Source organism: Scyliorhinus torazame, chromosome 1 (genome assembly GCF_047496885.1).
Source record: "Scyliorhinus torazame isolate Kashiwa2021f chromosome 1, sScyTor2.1, whole genome shotgun sequence".
Taxonomy (NCBI): domain Eukaryota; kingdom Metazoa; phylum Chordata; class Chondrichthyes; order Carcharhiniformes; family Scyliorhinidae; genus Scyliorhinus; species Scyliorhinus torazame.
The window spans coordinates 257,699,327-257,722,083 of NC_092707.1; the positions used below are offsets into that span (position 1 = coordinate 257,699,327).

The window sequence follows — 22,757 nt, forward strand, 5'->3', positions numbered from 1 at the left end:
CAGGTCAGAATTCCATTTGCATTATATCAACTCTTATTGGAATTTTAATGATTTATGTTCCAGGTCTCCTCTTGGATTGCGCTGCTTCTAGTTTAAAAAATTTTAGAAAGTGTCCCTATTCTTTTTTAATTATAAAAAAAAAAAGAAAGAAATTTAGAGTACCCAATTATTTTTTTTTTTCAATTAAGTAGCAATTTAGCGTGACACCAATCCACCTACCCTGCACATTTTTGGGTTGTGGGGGTGAAACCCATGCATACACGGGGAGAAAGTGCAAACTCCACACAGACAGTGACCTGGGGCCGGGATCTAACTCTGTTCCTCAATGCTGTAGGCAGCAGTGCTAACCACTGGGCCACCGTGCTGCCCTGAAAGTGTCCCTATTCTATCCCTTTTTTTTTTTTGATTCATAAAGTGGATTTTTTGTCTTGTTGAAATCCATTTGTCGCAGCTTTGTCAAGTTAAAATTGCAAAGAGATATTGATAGAAAATGCTTCTATTAATACTGTTTATTTTTCTGTCACCAACAAATGTCTTTCTATCCCACTGATTGGGGGAGTGAGGTGGTGAGCAGGCTGCAGGTTGCAAATGACCCAAGCCCATATATACCTCTAATCGTTGCAGACCGCTTTTACATATTCTGCAAGTGAAACCCAGTCCTTCCTGTCACTTGCCATTGCAATTCACCATCTTGCTCTCATGCTTACATTTCTGTCCTTGGCCTGCTACAATATTCCAGTGAAGCCTAATGCAAACAGGAGGCTTGGCACTTTTTTCTGATTTGGCACTTTACCGCCTTCTGGATTCAATATTGAGTTCAACAACTTGGACCATGAACTCTTTCCTCCGTTTTGATTTTTAAAAATTTTTTTTTTTTTATGTTGCCTGCATGCAAGTTGAGTAGCTTCATCCATAGCTTTCACACGTTGAAATCCATGCATGGCTTTTCCCCTCCATGCCACCCCACCTATTTCTAGCCCCACAACCCAACAATCTGCACTCCCCCACTCCCTTTATTCTACTATTGCCAACTATATCTTTTACCACCTCAGTCAAGAAATTGGAACATAAGAACTAGCAGGAGTAGGCCATTCAGCCCTTCGAGACTGCTCCATCATCCAAAGTGCTTATGACTACTGATCGTCTACTCAACACCATTTTCCTGCATTATCCCTGTGTCCCTTGATGAAGATGTAGAAATCCATGGATCTCAGTCTTGAACAGACTCAACTGAGCCTCCACAGGTACCTGGGGGAGGATTCCACCCTCCCTAATCTCAGTTCTAAATGGCCTTCCCCTTCTGAGACTCACCTAGTAGATGACCCCGCATCTACCCTGTTGAACCCTGTAAGAACTTTCTATGTTTGAATGAGAACACCTCCCATTCTTCTAAACTCCGGCAAATAAAAGCTCAGTCTATTTAATTGTTCCATTTTAGTGAACCTTCCTAGTGCTTCTTTCCTTTGGTAAGGAGACCAATATTCCAGTTGCAGTTTCTCCAAGGCTCTATATCGGTGGTTGGGAACCTAGGCTATAGTGCGCTGCATGAGTGTCCCTCCTTAATCTCTGGGCCGCAAGATTGAAATCGGGCATGTTCACGAACCATGATCCCATGAATAAGATTAAATACATCTAATACACACCATAAGATCAATCATTCATGTATTAATAGGCAAATACTGAAAGAGTTTGGAATCTTCTCGGGCTACAAACCTAACCTGGGCAAAAGCGAGGCATTCCCAGCAGTGCAGACGATCAAGATGAACGTACTGCCAAGGTTCCTCGTCCCATTTAGATCCATTCCGATCTTCATCCCCAAGGCCTTTTCCAAAACGTAGACCGTCTAATCATGGCGTTTGTGTGGGGGGGGCAAGAATCTGAGAATTCCTAAACCGACACTGCAAAGAGGAAAAATCAAAGGGGGCCTGGCCTTATCAAACCTACAATACTACCACTGGGCAGCAACGGCAGAAAGAGTGAGGGGATGGGTACAAGAACCTGACACAGATTGGGTACAAATGGAGAAGGCCTCCTGTAAAGGAATGACCCTCCAGGCCCTGGCTACAGCAGCACTCTCATCCTCATCAGCAAGGTACACAACGAGCCCAGTGGTAGCGGCCACGCTGAGAATGTGGACCCAGTTGAGACAGCACTTCGGGATAACCAAAATGTCCCCCGTGGCCCCCATCTGCGGCAATTATAGATTCCTCCCCAGCCATGCTAGATACCACCTTCAAAAGATGGAGGCGGGACGGGGGCACACTGACGGTCGGGGACTTCTACATAGGGCGCAGACTGGCGACACTGGACGAACTGTCGAGTGGAAACTAGCAAAAGGACAAGAATCGAAACACCTCCAAATAAAACACTTCCTCCACAAAGAGACTGTAGGGTACCCCCGGGCCCCAGAAAACACACTACTAGAGGACCTGATGGGCACAAGCAGCGGGGGGTGGCTGCTGCTATGTGGGGAAAATATATGGACAGAGCTCGAGCACCACTGGACGAGATCAGGCAAAAATGGGAGGACGAACTGGGGGCAGAGGTAGGATGGGGACTCTGGAGCGAAGCACTGAGCAGGGTGAACTCTACCTACTCCTGCGCAAGGCTAAGCCTAATGCAGCTCAAAATGGTGCACAGAGCGCACCTGACCAGAACCCGAATGAGCAGGTTCTTCCCGCAGGTGGAGGACAAATGTCAGAGGGGCCTGACCAACATGTTTGGGCTTGCCCCAAGCTTGCTGCGTTCTGGACAGCCTTCTCTGAGGCCTCAATGTCCAAGGTTGTGGGGGTGAGGGTGAAGCCATGCCCAATAATGGCAATCTTCAGAGTATCCGAGCAGCCAGAGTTACACATGGGGAAGGGGGCCAACGCCCTTGCTTTCGCTTCTCTAATCGCACGCCGGAGAATCCTGCTCTGCTGGCGATCGGCAGCACCACCCAAAGCTGCAGACTGGCTCGCTGACCTCGGAATTTCTCCACCTGGAGAAGATTAAGTACGCCATCCGAGGGTCAGAGGAAGGCTTCCTGGATACTTGGGGGCAGTTCGTCGGCCTGTTCCAACAACTAGGAGTAAGTTAAGGGGGAAAAAAAATAGATGAGGAACCAAAGGACTGCACAACCCGGGGGTGGGGGGGGCGAAGAGGAAGGGTGCTGAAGCCAATGGGTGGGGGGAAATCATAGACCAATCCAGAGGGCAATGAAATGTACAGAGTTAGTTAAATGAAGGACAAGATAAACCTCTCTGTAAAATAAAGTAACTTAGCGCAGGCAAGAAAAATGTAATGTATATACACAACTGTTTGTAAATATGAGAAAAGCCAATAAAGATTTTCAAAAAAATTAATGTATTAATAGATCAATCATCAACTTCAAATGGTAGAAACAAAATATTTCTACTTTACACGGAGGGTGCGCATGGCTCTGTCAATCAGCATGCACCTTGCTTCACTTGCCCTTGCTTTACATGTGCATTACTTCAGTCATACCAGTAGGAAAAAAGCTTACGCGGATGGAAATCAGTGGAATGTGGCAAGTCTGTACATGGGAATCGGTCAACAAAATGTCTCGTGGGCTGCACTCGGAACCTTGATGGGCCACAGGTGGCCCACTACAGCTGTATGTATTTGCATTAAGGCATCTTTACTCCCATACTTTAATCCACTTGTAATAAAGGCCATCATACCATTTGCTGTACCTGAATGTTAACTTTCAGTGACTCGAGAACGAGTCCCTTTGAAGTTCCAGACTTCCCAGTCTCTCTTCATTAAAGAAATACTCTGTTTTCCTATCAAATTGGATAACACACCATCCACATTTGATTCCATCTGTCAAATCTTTGCCCACTTGCTTACCATCTCCAAATATCCTCTCTGCATCCCCTCCACAGCTCCCCTCCAATTTCCACCGAATTCTGTGTCACCTTTAGTCTTGCAAGTATTGGGCAGTATGGTGGCACAGTGGTTAGCACTGCTGCCTCACGGCACTGAGGTCCCAGGTTCGATCCTGGCTCTGGGTCACTGTCTGTGTGGAGTTTGCACATTCTCCCGGTGCTTGCGTGGGTTTCGCCCCCACAACCCAAAGATGTGCAGGCTAGGTGGATTGACCATGCTAAATTGCCCTCGATTGGGAAAAAATAAATTGAATACTCTAAATTTATTATTATTTTTAAAAATCTTGCAAATATTACCTTTTTTTAATCCTCACAGCCAAATCATTGGCCTAGATTGTGAATAGTTGGGGCACAAATACTGATTTGTGGTAGCCCACTCATCACAGCCTACCAGCCAGAAATGACCCTTTATTCCTACTGTTTTCAGTCCATTAGCCAATTCTCTATCCATGCCAGTAACCATTTCCATGTTCTTTAATTCTGTTCATTAACTTCTTGCATGGGACCTTATCAAAAATATCTAAATAGACGACATCCACCGGTTTTCCACTCATCTGTTCTGCTAGATACATCCTCAATGTTTGAACATAATTTCCCTTTCACAAATCTATGTTGACTCTGCCCAATCCTACCATTATTTTTTAAGTGTCCTGTTATAACTGTCTTTATTATAGATTCTAGCTACTATTGAAAGCAGGCTAACAGGTCTGTAGGTCTCTGTCCCTCCCTTAAATAGTGGGGTTACATTTGCTGCCTTCCAATCTGCTGGAACCATTCCAGTCTATAGAATTTTAAAAGATGACCAATGTATCTATCTCTCTCCAGCCACCTCACTCTGGGATGTAGATCATCAGATCCAGGGAATTTATCCGCTTTATAAGTCCCATTAATTTCTCTAGTACTGTTTTTTTGTTGCTGTTATTAATATCTTGCAATTCCATCTGTGCCGAAACAGAAGCAAAGTAGTTGCTTAATGTCTGTCATTTCCTTACTTCTCACAAATTCTCCTGACTCCGCTTGTAATGGACCCAGATTTGTTTCTGGTAATCTTTTCATTTTTACAAACCTATAGAAACTGACTATCTTTATTTCTCGCTAATTTACGGTCATTCTATTTTCCCTTTCTTAATCTTTTTCTTAGTCCTCCTTTGCAGAATTCTAAATGTTCCCAATTACTGATTTTTGGCAGTTTTATACACTTCTAATGCAATCCTTGATTTATTTTGTTAGCTGCAGTTGGAATATTTTCCTCAACTGTTTTTTTTTTTAAAGGAATGTTAACTATGTATTAGTTCATTAAATGTTAGTCATTGCCTGTCTACTGTCATATCTTTTGTCATAGTTTCCCATTCTGCCATAGCTAGGTTTGCCCCCTCATACCTTCAGTTTCCTTTGTTTAGATTCAAGATCCTAGTTTCTTTAATAATTTTTTTTTAGTGTATCCATTTCATTTTTTCCAATTAAGGGGCAATTTAGCGTGGCCAATCCACCTAGCCTGCACATTTTTGGGTTGTGGGGGCGAAACCCACGCAAACACTGGGAGAATGTGCAAACTCCACACGGACAGTGACCCAGTCCTGGGATCGAACCTGGGACCTCGGTGCCACAAGGCAGCAGGGCTAACTCATTGCACCACCGTGCTGCCCTAGATCCTAGTTTCTGATTGAACTATATTACTTTCAAACTTAGTTACATCATGGTCATTCTTTCCTAAATGCTTCACGAGAATATTAATTAGCCTATTGGCTCTAAAATGGCCGCTTCCCTAGTTGGTGCCTCAACGTACTTCTCGAAAACCATCTTGCATACAGAATTCTTCATCCACAACATTAGTGCTGATTAGGTTTATTTTAGTTTTTAAATTTAGAGTACCCAATTACTTTTTTCCAATTAAGCAGCAATTTAGCGTAGCCAATCCACCTACCCTGCACATCTTTGGGTTGTGGGGGTGAAACCCACGCAAACACTGGGAGAATATGCAAACTCCACACTGACAGTGACCCAGAGCCGGGATCGAACCTGGGACCTCAGTGCAGTGAGGCAGCAGGGCTAACCCACTGCGCCACCGCTGATTAGGTTTATGCAGTGTACCCCCGGGAAACGCTTTCAGGTACATGCAAGTGAGGGTGTGTGTGAGGCAGCAGGTGAGGGAATTCCCGCTGCTTCCGGCACGTGGGATTCAGGACAGGGTGATTTCGGGTGTATGGGTTGGAGAAGGCAAGGTTTCGGCGATTTACCGGGAGCTGCAGGAAGAGGAGGTGGCCTCGGTGGAGGAGTTAAAGGGCAAGTGGGAGGAGAAGCTTGGGGAGGAGATAGATGAGGGGTCTGTGGGCTGATGCCCTGAGTAAGTTTAATTCTTCCTCTTGCGCCAGGCTCAGCCTAATACAGTTCAAAGTCACTCACAGAGCGCATATGACCGGGGCGAGGTTGAGTAGGTTCTTTGGGATGGAGGACAGATGTGGGAGGTGCTCGGGGAGCCCAGCAAACCACGTCCATATGTTCTGGTCGTGCCTGGCGCTGGATGGGTTTTGGAGGGGTTTTGCGAGGACTATGTCCAAGGTAGTGAACGCCCGGGTCAAGCCGAGCTGGGGATTAGCATTATTTGGGGTATCGGACGAGCCGGGAGTGCAGGAGGCGAAAGAGGCCGGTATTCTGGCCTTTGCGTCCCTGGTAGCCAGGCGGAGGATTTTGCTATTATGGAAAGATGCGAAGCCCCCAGTGTGGAAGCTTGGATCAATGACATGGCAGGGTTCATCAAGCTGGAGAGGATAAAGTTTGCCTTGCGAGGGTTTGTGCAAGGGTTCCTCAGGCTAGACAATCTTGCGAGGAGGTCCGCAGCAGCCCGGGGGAGGGAGTGGGGGGGGGGTTCTTTTGGGGTGGCGTTTGGGTAAGGTGTTTTTTTTTCCCTATTTGTGTTTTTTACTGTTATAGGGGGGGTTATTGTATATGGGGGAAATCCAATGTATAATTTCTGCTTGTGTTCTTGTTTCTTCTTGGAGGGGGGGGGGGGGGTTGTCGAAATTTTTTTGAAAAATTTGAATAAATATATATATTTTTAAAAAGGTTTATGCAGTGTATATGTAGATTGAAATCCCCCATGATTACTGCATTACTCTTGTTGCATGGTTCCATTTTAGATTTTTCAATAGTTTATCAACAAACCATGCATAACCGGGTACAGAACAAGAATTATTGCAAATATAGGAAAAGGCAAATAACTTCAATTTGACCCCAAACCCACTCGCAGTTCTAATTTCCTGATTTGTACTATGATTGACATTACCATTGGCGTTTGGCCTATAAACCACTCTCTCCAATGTTTTGGACCTTACTTTGGAATTTGTTTTCAGTCACCCTCCCTAATATCGTATTTGGTTTAACATTGATTTATTGTCACGTTAGACCTTGTTGAATCTTTTGTTAAAGATGCTATGTAAGTGCAAGTTTGATGGGCTGCGTTTGTGCTCCTGTAGTAGATGTTCGATTAGTCTTCTGTATACCAGTCCATTGATGCCTGTAAATCGCTGGTCCCCTTGGCTATTCAAGATCTGGACTGTGGGGACTGGGTGACTGGAGGCGAGTGTTAATCGTCAAGCTGCAAAACAAAGGGAACCTCAACGACTGCAACAACTGAAAGGGCATAATACTGCTGTCCGTATCTGGCAAAGTCTTCAGCATGGTGCTCCTCAACAGAAGTAGACAGGACACTTTGTATATCTTCCACCCCAGAAACCTGCCTGATCTTTACAGTGAGCAGATCTTTACGCCCAGGAACAACTTGGACCAGAGCCGAGAGTATCAAAGCCACTGCTTGTAAACTCTGGTATATCGCAAGACAATATGGCAATAGATCAACATCTTGAAAGCCTTGTATACCAGGACTTCAGCTGCTCTGTGACCAACATTGGCACCACCATCATTGGTCATTGATTTCATAATTTGAGTACCCAATTTAGCATGGCCAATCCGCCTACCTGCGCACCTTTGGATTTTGTGTGTGGTTAGGGGTGGGGGAGGAGGAGGAGGAGAGACCCACACAGACATTGGGAGAATGTGCAAACTCCACACGGGCCAGGGTCGAACCCGGGTCCTTGGGCACAGTGAGGCAGTAGTGCTAATCACTGCACCACTGAGGAAGTTGATGGTGGGTGCAGAATTTGGTGTCCTGTGGCTATACCAACAGTTGACAGACCTAGATTTTGTAGACGACATGGCCCAAGAACCATTCATGCCCTCAAATCATGATCCCGGTTTGAGCAGCAATGCAGAGGTTGGTCCACGTGCCAGTTGAGAGAACCAAGTCCGTGATGGCTGGATGGCAATAAGGTTCTCCCATCACTTTCTGGCATCAAGAGCAGAAGAGGACGTCAACCACTTCCCCTACATAAGTAACATTCCCAGGGATGATGACATACAGATAGACGTCCACACGAATCAGCAAAACGGTCTTCGAGCAGTTGCAGGCATTAAACACCAATATTTTAAAAACAAATTTAGAGTACACTTATTATTTTTTGCCAATTAAGGGGCAATTAAGAGTGGCCAATCCACCTACTCTGCATCTTTGGGTTGTGGGGGTGAAACCCACGCAGACATGGGAAGAACGTGCAAACTCCACACAGACAGTGACCCAGGCCGGGATTCGAACCCGGGTCCTCAGCGCTGTAGGCAGCAATGCTAACCACTACACCACCATGCTGCCCCATCAAACACCAATATGACCATGAAGCTGTGAGTCTACATGTCCATAGTACCAACCACAATCTGTACCAGCGAGAGATGAAAGAAAACAGCAAAAACATAGAGCAAGATGGTGGCGAAGTGGTTAGCACCGCTACCAATGGCGCTGAGGACTCCGGTTCGATCCTGGCCCTGGGTCACTGTCTGTGTGGAGTTTGCACATTCTCCCAGTGTCTCTGTGGGTTTCACCCCCACAATCCAAAGATGTGCAGGTTAGGTGAATTAAATTGCTCCTTAATTAGAAAAAAATAATTGGGTATTCTAAAAATAAAAATAAAAACCAAAGGCAGCCTGTAAGTTGGACGTCTTTCACTGGTGTTGCCTACATAAGATCTTGGGCATCTCTGACATCACCATCACTGCTACAGTGGCGTACTCGGTGACACCTGTGGGATATGGAGAGATGACTGAGACTCGCAGGGTTTTGTCTCCTGGATAGCCCCTCTGCGAGGGTGGCGGTAGAATGAGCACCACCAGGTGGTGGAAGACGACCATGGAACTAGCTGAAGACGTGGCGGAGGTCCTCCAATGTACTTCCAAGAGCAGGACACCACTGGGTATGAGCAAAAGACTGTCATGGATCAGGATTAGTGATGGAACCTTGCTGACCATTGTCTTGCATGGGGCCAGAGGAACTAGGTGCAACTAAGTAAGCACCCTAGATGCCAGAGGAAAATAAGTCTAGAAAGATTCCTGCTGGGGTGTCCCATTGGGAAAATTGACTTCAATTAAACTTGACTAAATTGGAAATGGCAAAATATTTTAATTTGACTTTTATGCCATGTGAGCAAGGATTGGGAGGAGATTTAGCTGTATCAGTGACTGCATTTTAGATCTTTAATCAACAAATTGTTTGAAAAATGTTGTCTTGTTTCATTTTTGTTTTGCCAAATCAAGAGACTGACCTTTTGGGTGTTTCTGTTACAGTTGAACCAACAAGCCTATTCCGAGACGAAGAGCTGGAGGAAATGGAGCTGGAACAGAAAGAGACTCCCCCTGAGGTCAAAGATGAACAGAAAGATTCTCAAGAAGCCACCGATCCTTCTGCAGAAATTGGAGAGGAGGCACAAGCTGGTGAGATTGGTTTCAAGAAGGTCTTCAAGTTTGTGGGCTGCAAGTTCACGGTGAAGAAAGAGAAGCCGGTGAAGTTAGAGCCTGTGCAGTTGCTGACCGTGAAAAAGGATGAAGATGGTGAAGTGGGCAGTGAATCCAAACAAGAAAAGGAAGGAAGCACAAATGGTGAAGTGAGTCCAGTCGCTGAAGAGGCAGAGGGAAGTCCACCTGAAGTTCTTTCCCCTGGGAAAATGGAAGAGTCCACTGGCCAAGCAGAACCAAAACCAGCTGCAGCTGAGGAGATATCGGTGACGGTGGAGTCTGCAGCCAGCCCAGCAGAGAGCCCTGCTGTGGATTCCCCACTTAAGAGATTTTTCAGGCAAGGCTTTTTCTCGGTTTTGCGAAGGAAGCCAAGTTTTAAGAAAGCTAAAGATGAGCCGCTTGTCATCGGGGAAAAGACTGAAGTAATCGGGGAAAAGACTGAAGAGTCCATTGCCACTGAAGAGGTTAACGGTGACCATGGAACCAAAACTCAAAAGGAGACTTCTGCTTCACAGGAAGCTGCAGAGATCTTGGATGTTCAGACAGTGGAGGAAAAGAGTGAGAGGGATGATGGCTTTGAGGACCTCACGGCAGAACTGGCCAGTGTTAAGGAGGCAAAAGAGGCACTGGGAATGGATGACGGCAAAGATGGTATCTGTACAGAACAAAACAAATTGCAAGGACCAGAGTTGGTGGCGGCTGCTGCAGCATTGGAGAAGGATCGGATGATCATGAGGAATGAGCCAAGTGCATCAGCTGGGGGAGAAGTGAAAACGGAATTTGCCTCCATTGGAGCTCCAGAAGGGCCTTGCGCTGAACAAACTGATATAGTCAAGGAGCAATCTTTGGTCAAGGTGCCGGAACCTATAATGGGCGAGGCAGAGCTCCTGTCATCACAGGAAAAGGTCAAGTTGCAAGGCAGCCCCCTGAAGAAACTCTTCACAAGCAGTAGTATCAAAAAGCTGTCTGGTAAAAAAACGAAAGCCAAGAAAGGTGATGCCAAACTGGGAGATGCTGGTGACGATGTGCGTTTACAGTCTTCAACTGAATCTGAAGGCAGTCCTGAAGGCCAGAAATCAGAGTCTCCTCTAACTCCTCCAGAAGAAATGGGTGAGATGACCCCAGCTGAGACAGTAGAAGCACCTGAACCTATGAATCCAGAGGCAGAGGGAGTAAACTGTGCCACCAATGGAGAGGCAAAGAAGGAAAGCATCACCGCGTGGGCTTCATTTAAAAAGTTAGTGACGTCAAAAAAACGTCCCAAAATACCATCCGATAGTGATAAAGAAGATGAACAGATTGATAAAGTGAAGAGTGCAACTCTCTCTTCCAATGAGAGTGCTGCATCAGTTGAAAGGGAAGAAGCTAAATCAATTGATGAGGAACAAAGTTTAGAACAAAGCATTGATGATCCTAAAAAGAAAGCTGATGCCCCTGTATCCTGGGAAGCCTTAATCTGTGTCGGATCTTCGAAGAAAAGGGCAAGGAAACTATCTGATTCGGATGCCCCAAATGAGGAGGCCCAAAAGTTGACTGAGGAAAGGGGTCAAGCGCAAGATGGTGCTGAAGAATTGCAGGCTAGCAGTCTGCAAGATACCGATCAGGAACCAGGTGGAACACCTCCAGAAGGTGTTGCGAGTCCTGTGGAAGATGAAGTGTCTGGTGCTGTCTCCACATGGGAATCTTTTAAGAGGTTGGTGACTTCAAGGCGCAAGTCCAAATCGAAGCTTGAAGAACGCGCAGACGAATCGGTAACCTCCACTGAAGCTGTTCTTCCGGAGACCGAATCTGCCAAGGAGGAGTCATGGGCTTCTTTCAAAAAACTGATACCAGGCCGAAGAAAGAAGAGGTCAGATGCTAAACCTGAGCAACCTCTGGCGGAAGGATGGGCAGAGTTTGGAGTGAGCAAGAGTGATGAAGAGTCTGACACACCAGCAGTGGTTCCCCTCTCTGAATATGATGCTGTGGAAGAAGAGAGAATGACTAAGGAGCAGCAGATAACCATTACAACAGACTCTGTTCACACGGATGAAGTTCTAACTCTGCATGAAGCTCCAGCTGAAACTGGAGAAACACATGCTGAGAAAACTGTCACAATGGAACGGGAACAGTTAGACGTCATCAAAAGCAGCATTGATGAAAGATCTCCATCGTGGATATCGGCAGCAGTTTCCGACGCCATTGAGCAGAGAGTTGAAGAAACTGTGGTTATGAATGAACTCGTAAAGGAAGAGGTGGCGCTTGGTGATGCAATTCCATTAGCAGAAGCGACTAGTGAAACCTATACGGTTGAGATTGCTGAAGAAGCACAAGAGATGATCTCGGAGGTTGTGACGGCACCAGAGTACCCGGCTGAGGAATCCTTAACCGAGGAGACGACCGAGATGGTTTCAGCAGTCTCGCAGTTAACGGAGACGCCCGTGACTACTGCAGAGGGCACCCCGATACGGGAGGATGAAGCCCTGGTAACCAGGCAAACCCAGGAGGTCCTGCAGGAGGCTGCTGAAAAAGTGAAGTTGTCGGCGGGTCCGGTCGTGTCCTTCTGTGAAATGATGGTTGCGTCGGAGATGCAAGGCAGCCAGCGAGAGCCTGAAATCTCAGTGGGAAAAATCCAGGATAAAGTGGTTGAGCCCTCGTGTGAAATGGAACTGCCTGAATCTGCCCGGAAAGGAGAAAGTGAGAAATCTGATGCTGCTTCCAAGGTCTCTAATGGGATTATCCAGGTTGCCACTGTAAATGTGCAGCAGGAATGTGGCAAAATGGTTGAGCAAACGATGATTAAAATGCAAGAGGCTTCAGGTGCCCAGAGTCTCGAGCCCAAAACCATTCCCCCAATAGAAAGCACTTCTTCTGCTCGCCTAGAGCCTACAGTGGAGGTGGTTCAGGAGGTGGAAGTTGAAGTACAACACATGGGTGAATGTAGCGTTTCGCGAGAAGAACAGATTGACGGGCCTGTTGGGTTGAAGCCCAAGTTCGATGAGGAAATTGCAGTGAACAAGATTGTGGCGGCTGAGGTTGAAACTGGAATGTCGGAGGCTGTGGGAGAGAAGGTTGGGACAGAAAATGTGCAGTGTGTACTTGAAGAGACCTCTGGAGTCAGTAGAGCAGAAGATGTGGTAAAGCCAGAGGTAACGTGTGAAGAGTCCATCAAAGCTTTTAAAACCAGCTGTATGGAAAAGGTCCTGCCAGAATGTGAGGAGACTTTTGTAGCTGCTCCTGCAGAAATAGCTGAGAAGATGGGAAGGGAGGTTATTGAAGCAATCCCTGCAGAAATATCTGAGAAGATGGGAAGGGAGGCTACTGAAGCAATCTCAGCAACTTCTGCTGGGAAGGTTGAAGCAATGTTGGAACAGACAAGTGGAGCAATTCCAGAAGTTGCACATCAGATAAGAGTGGAAAAAGTTGAGGCTGTTTTGGAAGAAACTGTTGGAAAAGCCCAAGAAATTGGTGGGGAGGTGGCTGTGGAGATATGCAGAGAGATTCTAGTGAGTGGAAAGAACATTGAGATGGTGTGTGAACGGAGCACTGAAATCATTTCAGTGGATGTGACCGAAGCGGTGTGCAATGAAGAGACCATTGAAATCACTCCAGTAGTGACCGTGTCAGAGGTGTGTGGTGAAGAGACAGTCAACATTATCCCAGCTGTAGAAGTGACTGAGGCTGTCCTTGGTGAAGAGAATGTGCAGATCACTCCAGTTGTAGGAGTGACGGAGGTTCTACATAGTGAAGAGACCATTAAAAGCACTCCAGTTGTGGAAGTGGAGGTTGCATGCAGGGAAAAGGCAATAAAAATCAGTCCCGTTGTGGTGACTGAGATTGTGTGCAGTGAAGATACCACTAAAATCACTCCAGTGGTGGGAGTGATGGAGGCTACAGAAAGTGAAGAAACTGTCAAAATCAATCCAGTTGTAGAAGTGATGGAGGTTGTGTGTACTGAAGACACTCATGCCATGTTGGAGGCTAAATTTAATTGGGAGACCACTGAAATCAGTCCAGTAGTGAACGTGATTGACACCAGTCCAGTTGTGGCGGGGACAGAGGCTGTATGTGGTCAAGAGGCTATGGATGCCAGTCCAGTTGTGGTGGAGACTGAGGCTGCACATGGTCAAGAGGGCACTAATATTGGTCCAGTTCTGGGGGAGACGGAGGCTCTACGTTGTCGAGATGCTATTGATGCCAGTCCAGTTAAGGAGGTGGAGGTCGCACATAGTCAAGGGGGCACTGACGTTGGTCCAGTTGTGGTGGAGATGGAGGCTGTACGTGAAGAGGCTATTGATGCCAGTCCAGTTGTGGTGGAGACGGAGGCTGTACGTGGTGAAGAGGCTATTGATGCCAGTCCAGTTGTGGTGGAGACTGAGACCGTATGTAGTGAGGGGACCATTGCTGTTGGTCTAGTGGAGGTGGGAGTGGAAGAGGGCAAGGCTGTTTATGAAGAAAAAGGTGATCTAGCAATTACAAAATTGGAAGAAATTGAAAAGAATGTACAAATAATGGCAACAGGTGATAAAATTGCACATGAGCAGTTCAGTGCAGTCACAATTATGCAAGAGATGGTTGAAACCAAAGCATGTGAGGAAACTGTTGGTGCGAATATGGAAACGGAAATGAATAAGGCAGCCTGTGGAGAGACTACGAAAACTCTTGAAGGAATGGATGAGGAGCAGAGACCAAAGGAACAAGTAGTCGAAATGTTGATTCCAGCAACTGAAATTATACATCCAGAGCCAAGTATTGTAGAACTGTCTAAAGAAACTATTCAAACCTTAGTAACTGAGAGTACAATCATTGAGGTTGTGAAGCGTGTGGAAACAGAAGTAGTTGATACCATTTGTAACGTAAAACTTGTGGAAGTTCCAGAAACTGTGGTGGTTGAATCAGTGACCAAAGAATTTGAAATGAACATATCTTGTGTACCTAGCAAGCCACAAAGCACAGCAACCGAAGAGGTCAAAGCTACACATGAAGGCGAGAGTCTTGAACAAGTGATCGAACTTGTGGAGGAAGTGGGGTGTGAGCTATCGACTGTGGAAAAGGGCAAACCAGGTCCACGTGAGGCTGCATTCTTTGAGACTCCACATACAGATGGCCAATTGGATGGAGCAAATAAAGATGGACAAGCTGACGTGACCATACCTAAACTATGTGAAGCCACTGAAAGGGCTGCTGAATTACAAAAAGGAGATGCCGATGGAGCAACTGATGACCACTTAATCAAGTTGGAGTCTCCTGGAGAGTTGGCCTCCACAGAAACTTCAACTGAAGGAGGCAAAGAAGGATCCAAACTTGATGAAGGTCTAACTTTAGGAAGTGACCATGAAGTAAAATTGCACTCTGGTTCCATTGATGAATTTCATGCTGTACGTAGTGAGACTGTGACCCTGATTGTGGATCCTTCTGGAACTGAGAATTCTGAGCCTCTCAAAGTGCTTTTCCCTGTGACTGCAGCTACTGTAGAAGAGCAAGTCCTTGCAGAGACCGTAGTGCCTGTGGTGACGGAACTTTCAGAGTTAGGTGCTACAGACCAGGTTCTCCAACTGTCTCAGCCTGATGTGGTGCAAGGTCTGGTGGTAGAAACTGCAGCTGCCATTGTGGAGGTAGCAATAGAAGCAGCTGCTGGCAGCATGGTGGACACTCCGGGTGTGAGTCATAAAATAGGCTCAACTTCTGATGGGCAAAGGCAGCAAAGCTCCAGCACCGATCGGCTTGAAGGAGGGTTAGTTGAACATACAATCGGAGTTGAACAGCGATTACAGTCTTTGGAATCGGAGACCAAATTAGAAGTTGGCCAAACAAAGACATTTGAACAGCAAAGCACAATGCTTGCTCAGGGGCTAATGCAGGATGTTGTGATGTCAACTGTTGGAATAGAGGCGCAGGTTTCTGCTGAACATGAACACGGTCAAGACGATGAGCAAATGCATAAAGAAGATGAAGAAAAGATACCAGGGCTACAACTGGTCACCACAACAGAAGGAAAATGTAATGAAGTCGTTTGCCAAAGAGTGCAAACCCAGGAAAGCAAGGAGACTGGAGCTTTGGAGAAAGAGGTGGCAGTGACGCAGTCAATCGAGTTGGTGTCTGAAGCAGCAGTAGAGGGTGATCAGAAAGCTGGTGCATCAGTGGAAACTGAGTGGGAAAAGAAATCGTTATCGGACCATGTTTCTGAAGGATCTGCATCGTTGCCTGACGTATCCAAAATGACTGAAGTAGAATGCTGCCAATCTTTCGAGAAGCCTGAAGGAACCCACCCGTCTCTCAAACTGGCGAGAAAAGATCAACCTGTAAACGCCCAGCCACAGGCTGAAGAACAAACATCGCAAGATGTCCCAGCCAAAATGATCTCTCCTATTGAAGACCGTACACCAGAAGCTGCAAATGAGAAGCTGGAAGGTGATGCAATGGAATCCACTGGTAACAATGATGAAGAGACCGATCAAAATCAGGCTTTTAAGGCAGTTGAAAAGCCAGGAAATGAAGAAATGCAGATCGGGCACCAAATGGATCAGTCTTCTACCGTAGAATGTGCAAAAGGTGCAGCTGAGAAGACACCATCCTGAGGCAAGTAAAATCTTTAAATGTGTTGAGTATTCTTTTTTTGAATGTGCGTTCCATTTTTGGCCAGGTGAATTTATTTTTCACTTCTCAATTCAGATTACTAGACCAGATGGGAGCTGCTTGGTCTCGCACAGACATAATGGGACTCTGCTGGAAAACTCTGAGCCCATTTAAGTTCCATTTGCAAGTTTCCTGTCCAATTTCAAAATTAATCTGAGCGAGTGTAACAGAACTTTCCTTTTTCCTTTCCCATTCCTTTTGATGTAGTTACTATTATGTACAAGATGTACAGCAAATTTGTGCACGGAGATTCTATAAACAGTGTCTGTTATGATTGACTGTTACCTGCAGTAATTTTAAGGGGAAAAGTATTGGTTTGAACACCAGGGAGACGCTCTCCTGTTCTTGGCTTCATGGGATCATTTACATCCATCCAAGGCAAGCACGTGGTGGGGCGGGGGGAGGCTGCCTCTTAACATTTCAGATTAAACTTGGTGCTCCCTATAGCGCATCGCTACCTGCAGGTTTTCCCTATGACTGTGGCTGCTGTAGAAGAGAAGGTCATTGTAGAGACCGCACCAGAGCCTCCCAGAGTTAATTGATAGAGATTGGGCTCTCTAACCAGCTGAGGCCCACGTTGATGCAGAATTTTGTGATTTCACAATTTCTCTTTCTGTGATTTATTTTTTGTGGTGTTGCGAGAACATCTTCATAATTTTAATGCCATTTTACATTGAGATCTCAGTGTTCTGTGGAATTGTCCTCTGCCTTCAGTCTAGCTTTGCTACAAGGCCTTCCCAGCCTAGACCTGTGCCTGTTTGCACCATCTCCTATTGCCATTGTACAAAGCCCGTACCAGTAATAAGTAATCAGGCCTCCTGGTTAGGTGGATATTAGCCTTGGTCTCAATAGTTGTGCAGTACACCTGACCAAAGTAAAGCTGCATTTGGTGTGCTTATAAAACAATTTGCAGTTGGGAATCTCTCTTGACTGTACAATATATTTCAACCTGTGCTCCCAGTGGGGAAAATTAGAAGAAATAGGTTAATGGATTGTTTGGACTTTGCATTATCTTACAAATGATATTTAACTCTTCCCACCCCCTCTGCACCATTAGAGTGAAGTAAAGGCGCCATAGTCCCAGATGACCATAGGCTCCCCCTTTTGAGGGGGAGAGCTGACTGGTGGTGGTCTATCTTGAGGATCACCACACCTCGGGTGAGGGCCAAGGTTGAGAAGGAAGGCCTTCATGAATAATCTCATTGGAGAGATCCCTATATTTGACTAGGTCCCATATGTATTAATCCACTCCATGCATGAATGCATAGGAACCTCCATTAACCCCCCCCCCCCCTTGACTCCAGGGACATGAGCTACATGGCACCATCAGCAATGCCAACTCCCTACAGGCTGTGATCATTGATCCATCTTCCAAGCCCCTAGGCTTCATTTGCTCAGCAATCTGCGTTCAAGGCAGAATCAAACCCTGAAGTCGAACCACCCTGAAGTTGAACCTATGACCTCTACCTCCTGAGGCAATAGTGTTGCCAGTTGAGTCAAACAGTTGAGTTGGCATAGGTGACCATGATCTTCCAAACTTGCTGATCATGGCAATGACCTCTGGGGCTCTGGTTAAACCAATCTAAATGTTGTCTGGCCATTGCTTTTGCTGTTGGCCTCTTGCTCTTGTTCTGTTGATCTTTATAGTGGTGATGAGACACTTCAGCTCGGATAGCATATTCGCAAAATTACGTTTGTCTTTTATTATTTCAGTTCTCTTGTCCCAGCCTCAATTCCGCGCTCTTAGTTGGTTATTTTCTTCACCCAGCTTACAGTTGGCATCCTGCATGGGCACTGCCTTCTGTTTTCCCAATGTTCCTGAGCTTCACATTTATAATTCATTCACCAAATCTAACATTATACAGTGCACAGATTCTCATTTCAATATTCTTAAGCTGACATCTCTTGGAATGTTGCTTAATTTTGTAAATACACTTCCAGTTTGTCCAAACCTTTTTTTGGACTTTCATAGTGCTTTTGACCTTATTGCTGTGCTTCCTGAATGGTTGGCATTCATTGCCGAGTTCTAGCTCCCATTTGCAGTGATGTTGCATCCTGCAATGTCTCCTTTTCTTTTTCATTAACATAATGCAGTAGAGTAGAAGACCGAATATACCATTTTGCTTGACCATTCATTTTTGCAGGTCATCTTCATTTGAGATGAGTATAGAATCACCAGCAGAGCAGATGTTGTTGTTCTCTTTACATTCTTCCTTTCAATTCCTCTGACAATGCAATCACTGTATATGGAGAAATTGTCTGGTGTGGGAACGCAGCTTTGTCTAACCCCCAGTTTGACTGCTTCCTAATATCTAATTGTCACTACTGGATTCCTGTCAATATTCCTGATGAATCCAAGATCTTTGCCATCTATGTTTGTCATTCAGCATTTTCACAAGATGATTTGTGTTAATCAAGTGCTTGAGTGTAATCAAGAAAAGATTTGCATTTCTATCATCTCCGACAAAGCTATTTGGAATGTCTGAAATCTGATTTAATTTTCTCTAACTTTATCCATTAGGATGTAAGGATAACCTTTATTCCATGACTCAGTTAGTCTATTGATGTATCTTGCATTCTATTGCACCAGGTTTCTTTGACAAAGTGATAAAATCTGGTTAGATCTTCAGTGTTGTGAACAACATCGTTTTTAAATTCATACCCCTCCTGTTGCTTCTGTTTCTGGGCCTGTCTTCATTTTTGATTGGAAGCTTCTATCATTGAACAATTGTTATGTATTCACTCCAACTTCCCCTGATTTCTTTTTTTTAAATTTTTTTTTTTATTTTTTTTTTTAGCCCTTTTCCATTAGAATTGAACCATCCTTGGCTTCCAAAGAGCTACTTTGCTACAAATTATTTGCTTCTCCAAAATGTTGCTAACAAGCTGGCGAATGGCCTTGGGATGCAAGTTTCATTGTCTCCGTTGAAATGCATTTGCCGTTCGGCCACGTTTCTTCTTCCTGTCTGCACTGTTATTTCTCTGTTCAATCTGTTGGATTTGAATTCTGACAGTTTTGCATTTCTTCCATCAACTCCATCATTTCTCGGTCATCCTTTTTTGCTTAACACTTTTTATGTTGGACACTTAATTGCACTTTCTATTAAGATCCCCTTGAACGTGTTGAACTGTTTTGTTTTATTTACGTTTATTTCACCTCCAGCTTGCCTTTTACTTTAATAGGAATTTTCAGCTTGATTATGGCAATCACTTTGTGATCTTTGTCACAGTCTGCTCCAGGTTATAATTTTGACTGTGATAGTTTCACTAACGTATATTTACTGATTTCTTGTTTTGTTTGCTGGACTTCTCCATGTCCAGCTTTGCCTGTAAGTTGCATGTTTGTAAGAATTGGTGCTGTGGGAACAGTCAGATTGACCCATATCCCACTTCCGTTATGTTCTCTGCTTGTGTGTACGAACTCCTACCTTTGCATTGAGATCCCCCATGATATCAGAACTGCACTGTTTTTTTTGATTTGGGAATACTTAAGGTCCTCCTCTGATGCACTCTGTGCTATGCACTTGTTTTGTTCAAGTCAAAAGGTGCACCTGCTATTCTGATGAGAAGTCTGCTAAATATCCTAAAATGGGTAGTTTTGATGTAAAATCACTTTCTCCTTTTTCATGTTTCTACCCACCCAAGTAGATAAGACTCCAGCATTGTATTGTGTTGGTGCTTCCCAGCTCCATGTAAATCAAGAACATTGATTCACAAATCTGCACATCTCTTGAATGACATTTTCTGCTTTACATGATTTCTATTATGTTCATCAAATCCCTACAGTGCCCAACATCCATTCGGCCCAACAAGTCTGCACCGAACCTCTGAAAGGGCACCCTACCTAGAGTCAGGTTCCCACCCTATCCCTGTAATCCCACCTAACCTGTTAGACACTAAGGGCAATTTAGCATGGCCAATCCACCTAACCTGCACATCTTTGGACTGCGGGAGGAAAGTAGCGCACGGGGAGAAAGTGCAAACTCCACATAGTCGCCCAAGTCCGAAATTGAACCTGGGGTCTTGGTGCTGAGGCAGCAGTGCTAACCACTGCCACTGTGCCACTAGTGTTCTAGCTTTCCGAGTAGCAATTCTTTAAATGTCACAATCCATGCTGATATTCTGGTGCAGTATGAGGAGAGTTTTTTGTTGTCTGAAGTCTTCTAAATATACGTTTAGGCTGAGGTTTTACTTACCTAACTTCCTATTTGTCTTTTGAAGTCTCACTGTTTCCAAATGTCAAGACGTCTTTGTTTTGTTTTGCAACATTTACTTAAGAGAAACTGTAACACAATGGCTAGCAATGTTGCTTCAAAGCGCCAGGGCCCCAGGTCAAATTCCCAGCTTGGGTCATTCTGTGCGGAGTCTGCACGTTCTCCTGTGTCTGCGTAGGTTTCCTCCAGGTGCTCCGGTTTCCTCCCACAAGTCCCGAAAGACGTGCTTGTTAGGTGAATTGGACATTCTGAATTCTCCAGTGTACCCAAACAAGCACCAGAATGTGGCGACTAGGGGCTTTTCACAGTAACTTTGTTGCAGTGTTAATGTAAGCCTACTTGTGACAAAGGTGCCGGATGTGGCGACTAGGGACTTTTCACAGTAACTTTGCAGTGTTAATGCAAGGCAAGTCTACTTGTGATGATATTAAAGATTATTATATTATCAAACATTGTGGCCCACAATTGGAATTCATTATCATAAACTGAGAAGCAGCAGCTATACTTAATTAATTAGCCATAGTCCAGGAAGGGTCATGGGAAACTCCTCTCGGAGAGGCTATTGGTTATAGGGTGCAAGGGGCACAAAGTGTAGGGCAAGGTAAGGAGGCAGGCCTCTATGAACTAACACAGCTGGTCCAGGAATGATGCTGTTGGCATCATTTTGCACTACACAACGAGCCAACTGAGCTAACCCCCCCCCCCTTGTAAAATTTTGTGTACACTTGCAGAGCGCCAAACAAACTCGTGAAAAACAGAATGTGAAAGCGACAAGGCTGTAGGAATATCGTACGGCTCTACTGTGACGACGAAGTACCACTGTTGTGTCCTGTTGATTGACAATCCTGAATCAGTTCAAGAGCTATATCTACACTGTTATAGTTATTTATGGATTCTTGCTTTTATGCTGATGTCCTGATGATAATATGATAACCCATTGTTGAACCAATGCCCTTTCCTGCTTTCTTCAGGACCTGTGTGTAGGAAGATGGTGTCTGAACGTTTGAGGAAGGGGTTAGAAGATGCTCTCTTGTTTTTATCTCAAAATTATGTGAAATGTAATTCTAAGAATATCTTAAATGTAAATGCAAAAGAGTCCTTTTCCTTAAATCACTTTGGATAGATATCCAAGTATACTCTATTGAACATCAAAAATCTGATCCTGGACAGCTAAAGTATTCCTGAAGTAACAGGTTAAACCTACAGCAATCTAGAGTGAAAGAGTCCACAACAAATACATCATTCTCATTATGCAGCTACTACAGGTTACAGCTGATATTACGTAATTTAATTTGCATGACTGAAGCTGCCTTTACCCTGGATACAAAATGAAATGAACCTCACCAAGGTGACTAAAATATTGAAGTGGGCTCAAAAGCCCTGGCAAAGCTGATCTTCTAATGGAATGACTTGAGATTAAAATACTGCCTTATGGGAATAAAGATAATTTTAATGATTTTTTTTCAATGTTGTTGAACCTGCAAATGTTATGCAGGGCCTGTTCCAAGTGTCTAAAGGATGAAATGCAATCATCATTGGCTAATTGCTTTCAACTGTTGGGAGACTGGGGTCAGATTGCTAAAACTTATTGGTTTAGGGAGTTGTATGCGAGAGGCCAGGCTCACTGGGAAACCTGTTTATCTGTGTAAAGATGCATTGAATTCAATTACTATTCAAGGTTTGTTTCGACATTCATAACGACCTCCAAGATGTGCCTTGATATTGTGTACAATTAATGTTCAACATATCATTGTAATGTTCCTGTTTAGATATTTCCTTTTGGCCTATTTGTGACTCTCCTCACCATTCCTCCCCAACATGTTTCTTACTAAACGAACAGCATTAAAGCAATTTTGAAGCTGATTGTTCAGGTTAGTCAGACCTGTCTAGCAAACTTCCCTCTCCATTAATAAACCAACACCCTAGCCTGTAACACTGTCACTGTACAGTTCCTGTCTTGTGTTAATATAGTTTACAGTAAATGATCAGGTTAACAAATAGTAATTGCTGTACACTGATTTACCGCATGAATTTAACTAGAGCAGGATCAATGACTTGAGTCCACTGCTGCTCATTATCACTGCTGTGCTTTTATAACTGAATGTGAAACTGACATTTGTACAAATTGTATTACCTGTGTATCTATAAAGCCATATTGGAATAATTAAGACAACTTCTACAAATAAAGTAATATTAGCATTAA

General features: G+C 44.7%; 1 protein-coding gene across 7 annotated transcripts in view; it reads left to right on the forward strand.

The window, feature by feature from the left end:
- The window catches only part of akap12b (A kinase (PRKA) anchor protein 12b), a 119,673-nt gene extending 96,916 nt beyond the window's left edge, over positions 1-22,757 (forward strand). For 6 of the 7 annotated variants that reach the window (XM_072505010.1, XM_072505019.1, XM_072504970.1 and 3 more), the window contains 2 exons: positions 9,558-16,283; positions 21,286-22,757. In XM_072505010.1, coding sequence (XP_072361111.1) covers positions 9,599-16,282 — 6,684 coding nt within the window. In that variant the 5' untranslated portion in view covers positions 9,558-9,598 and the 3' untranslated portion in view covers position 16,283; positions 21,286-22,757. The remainder of the gene's footprint in view (positions 1-9,557; positions 16,284-21,285) is intronic. The other variant, XM_072504979.1, reaches the window with a different exon arrangement.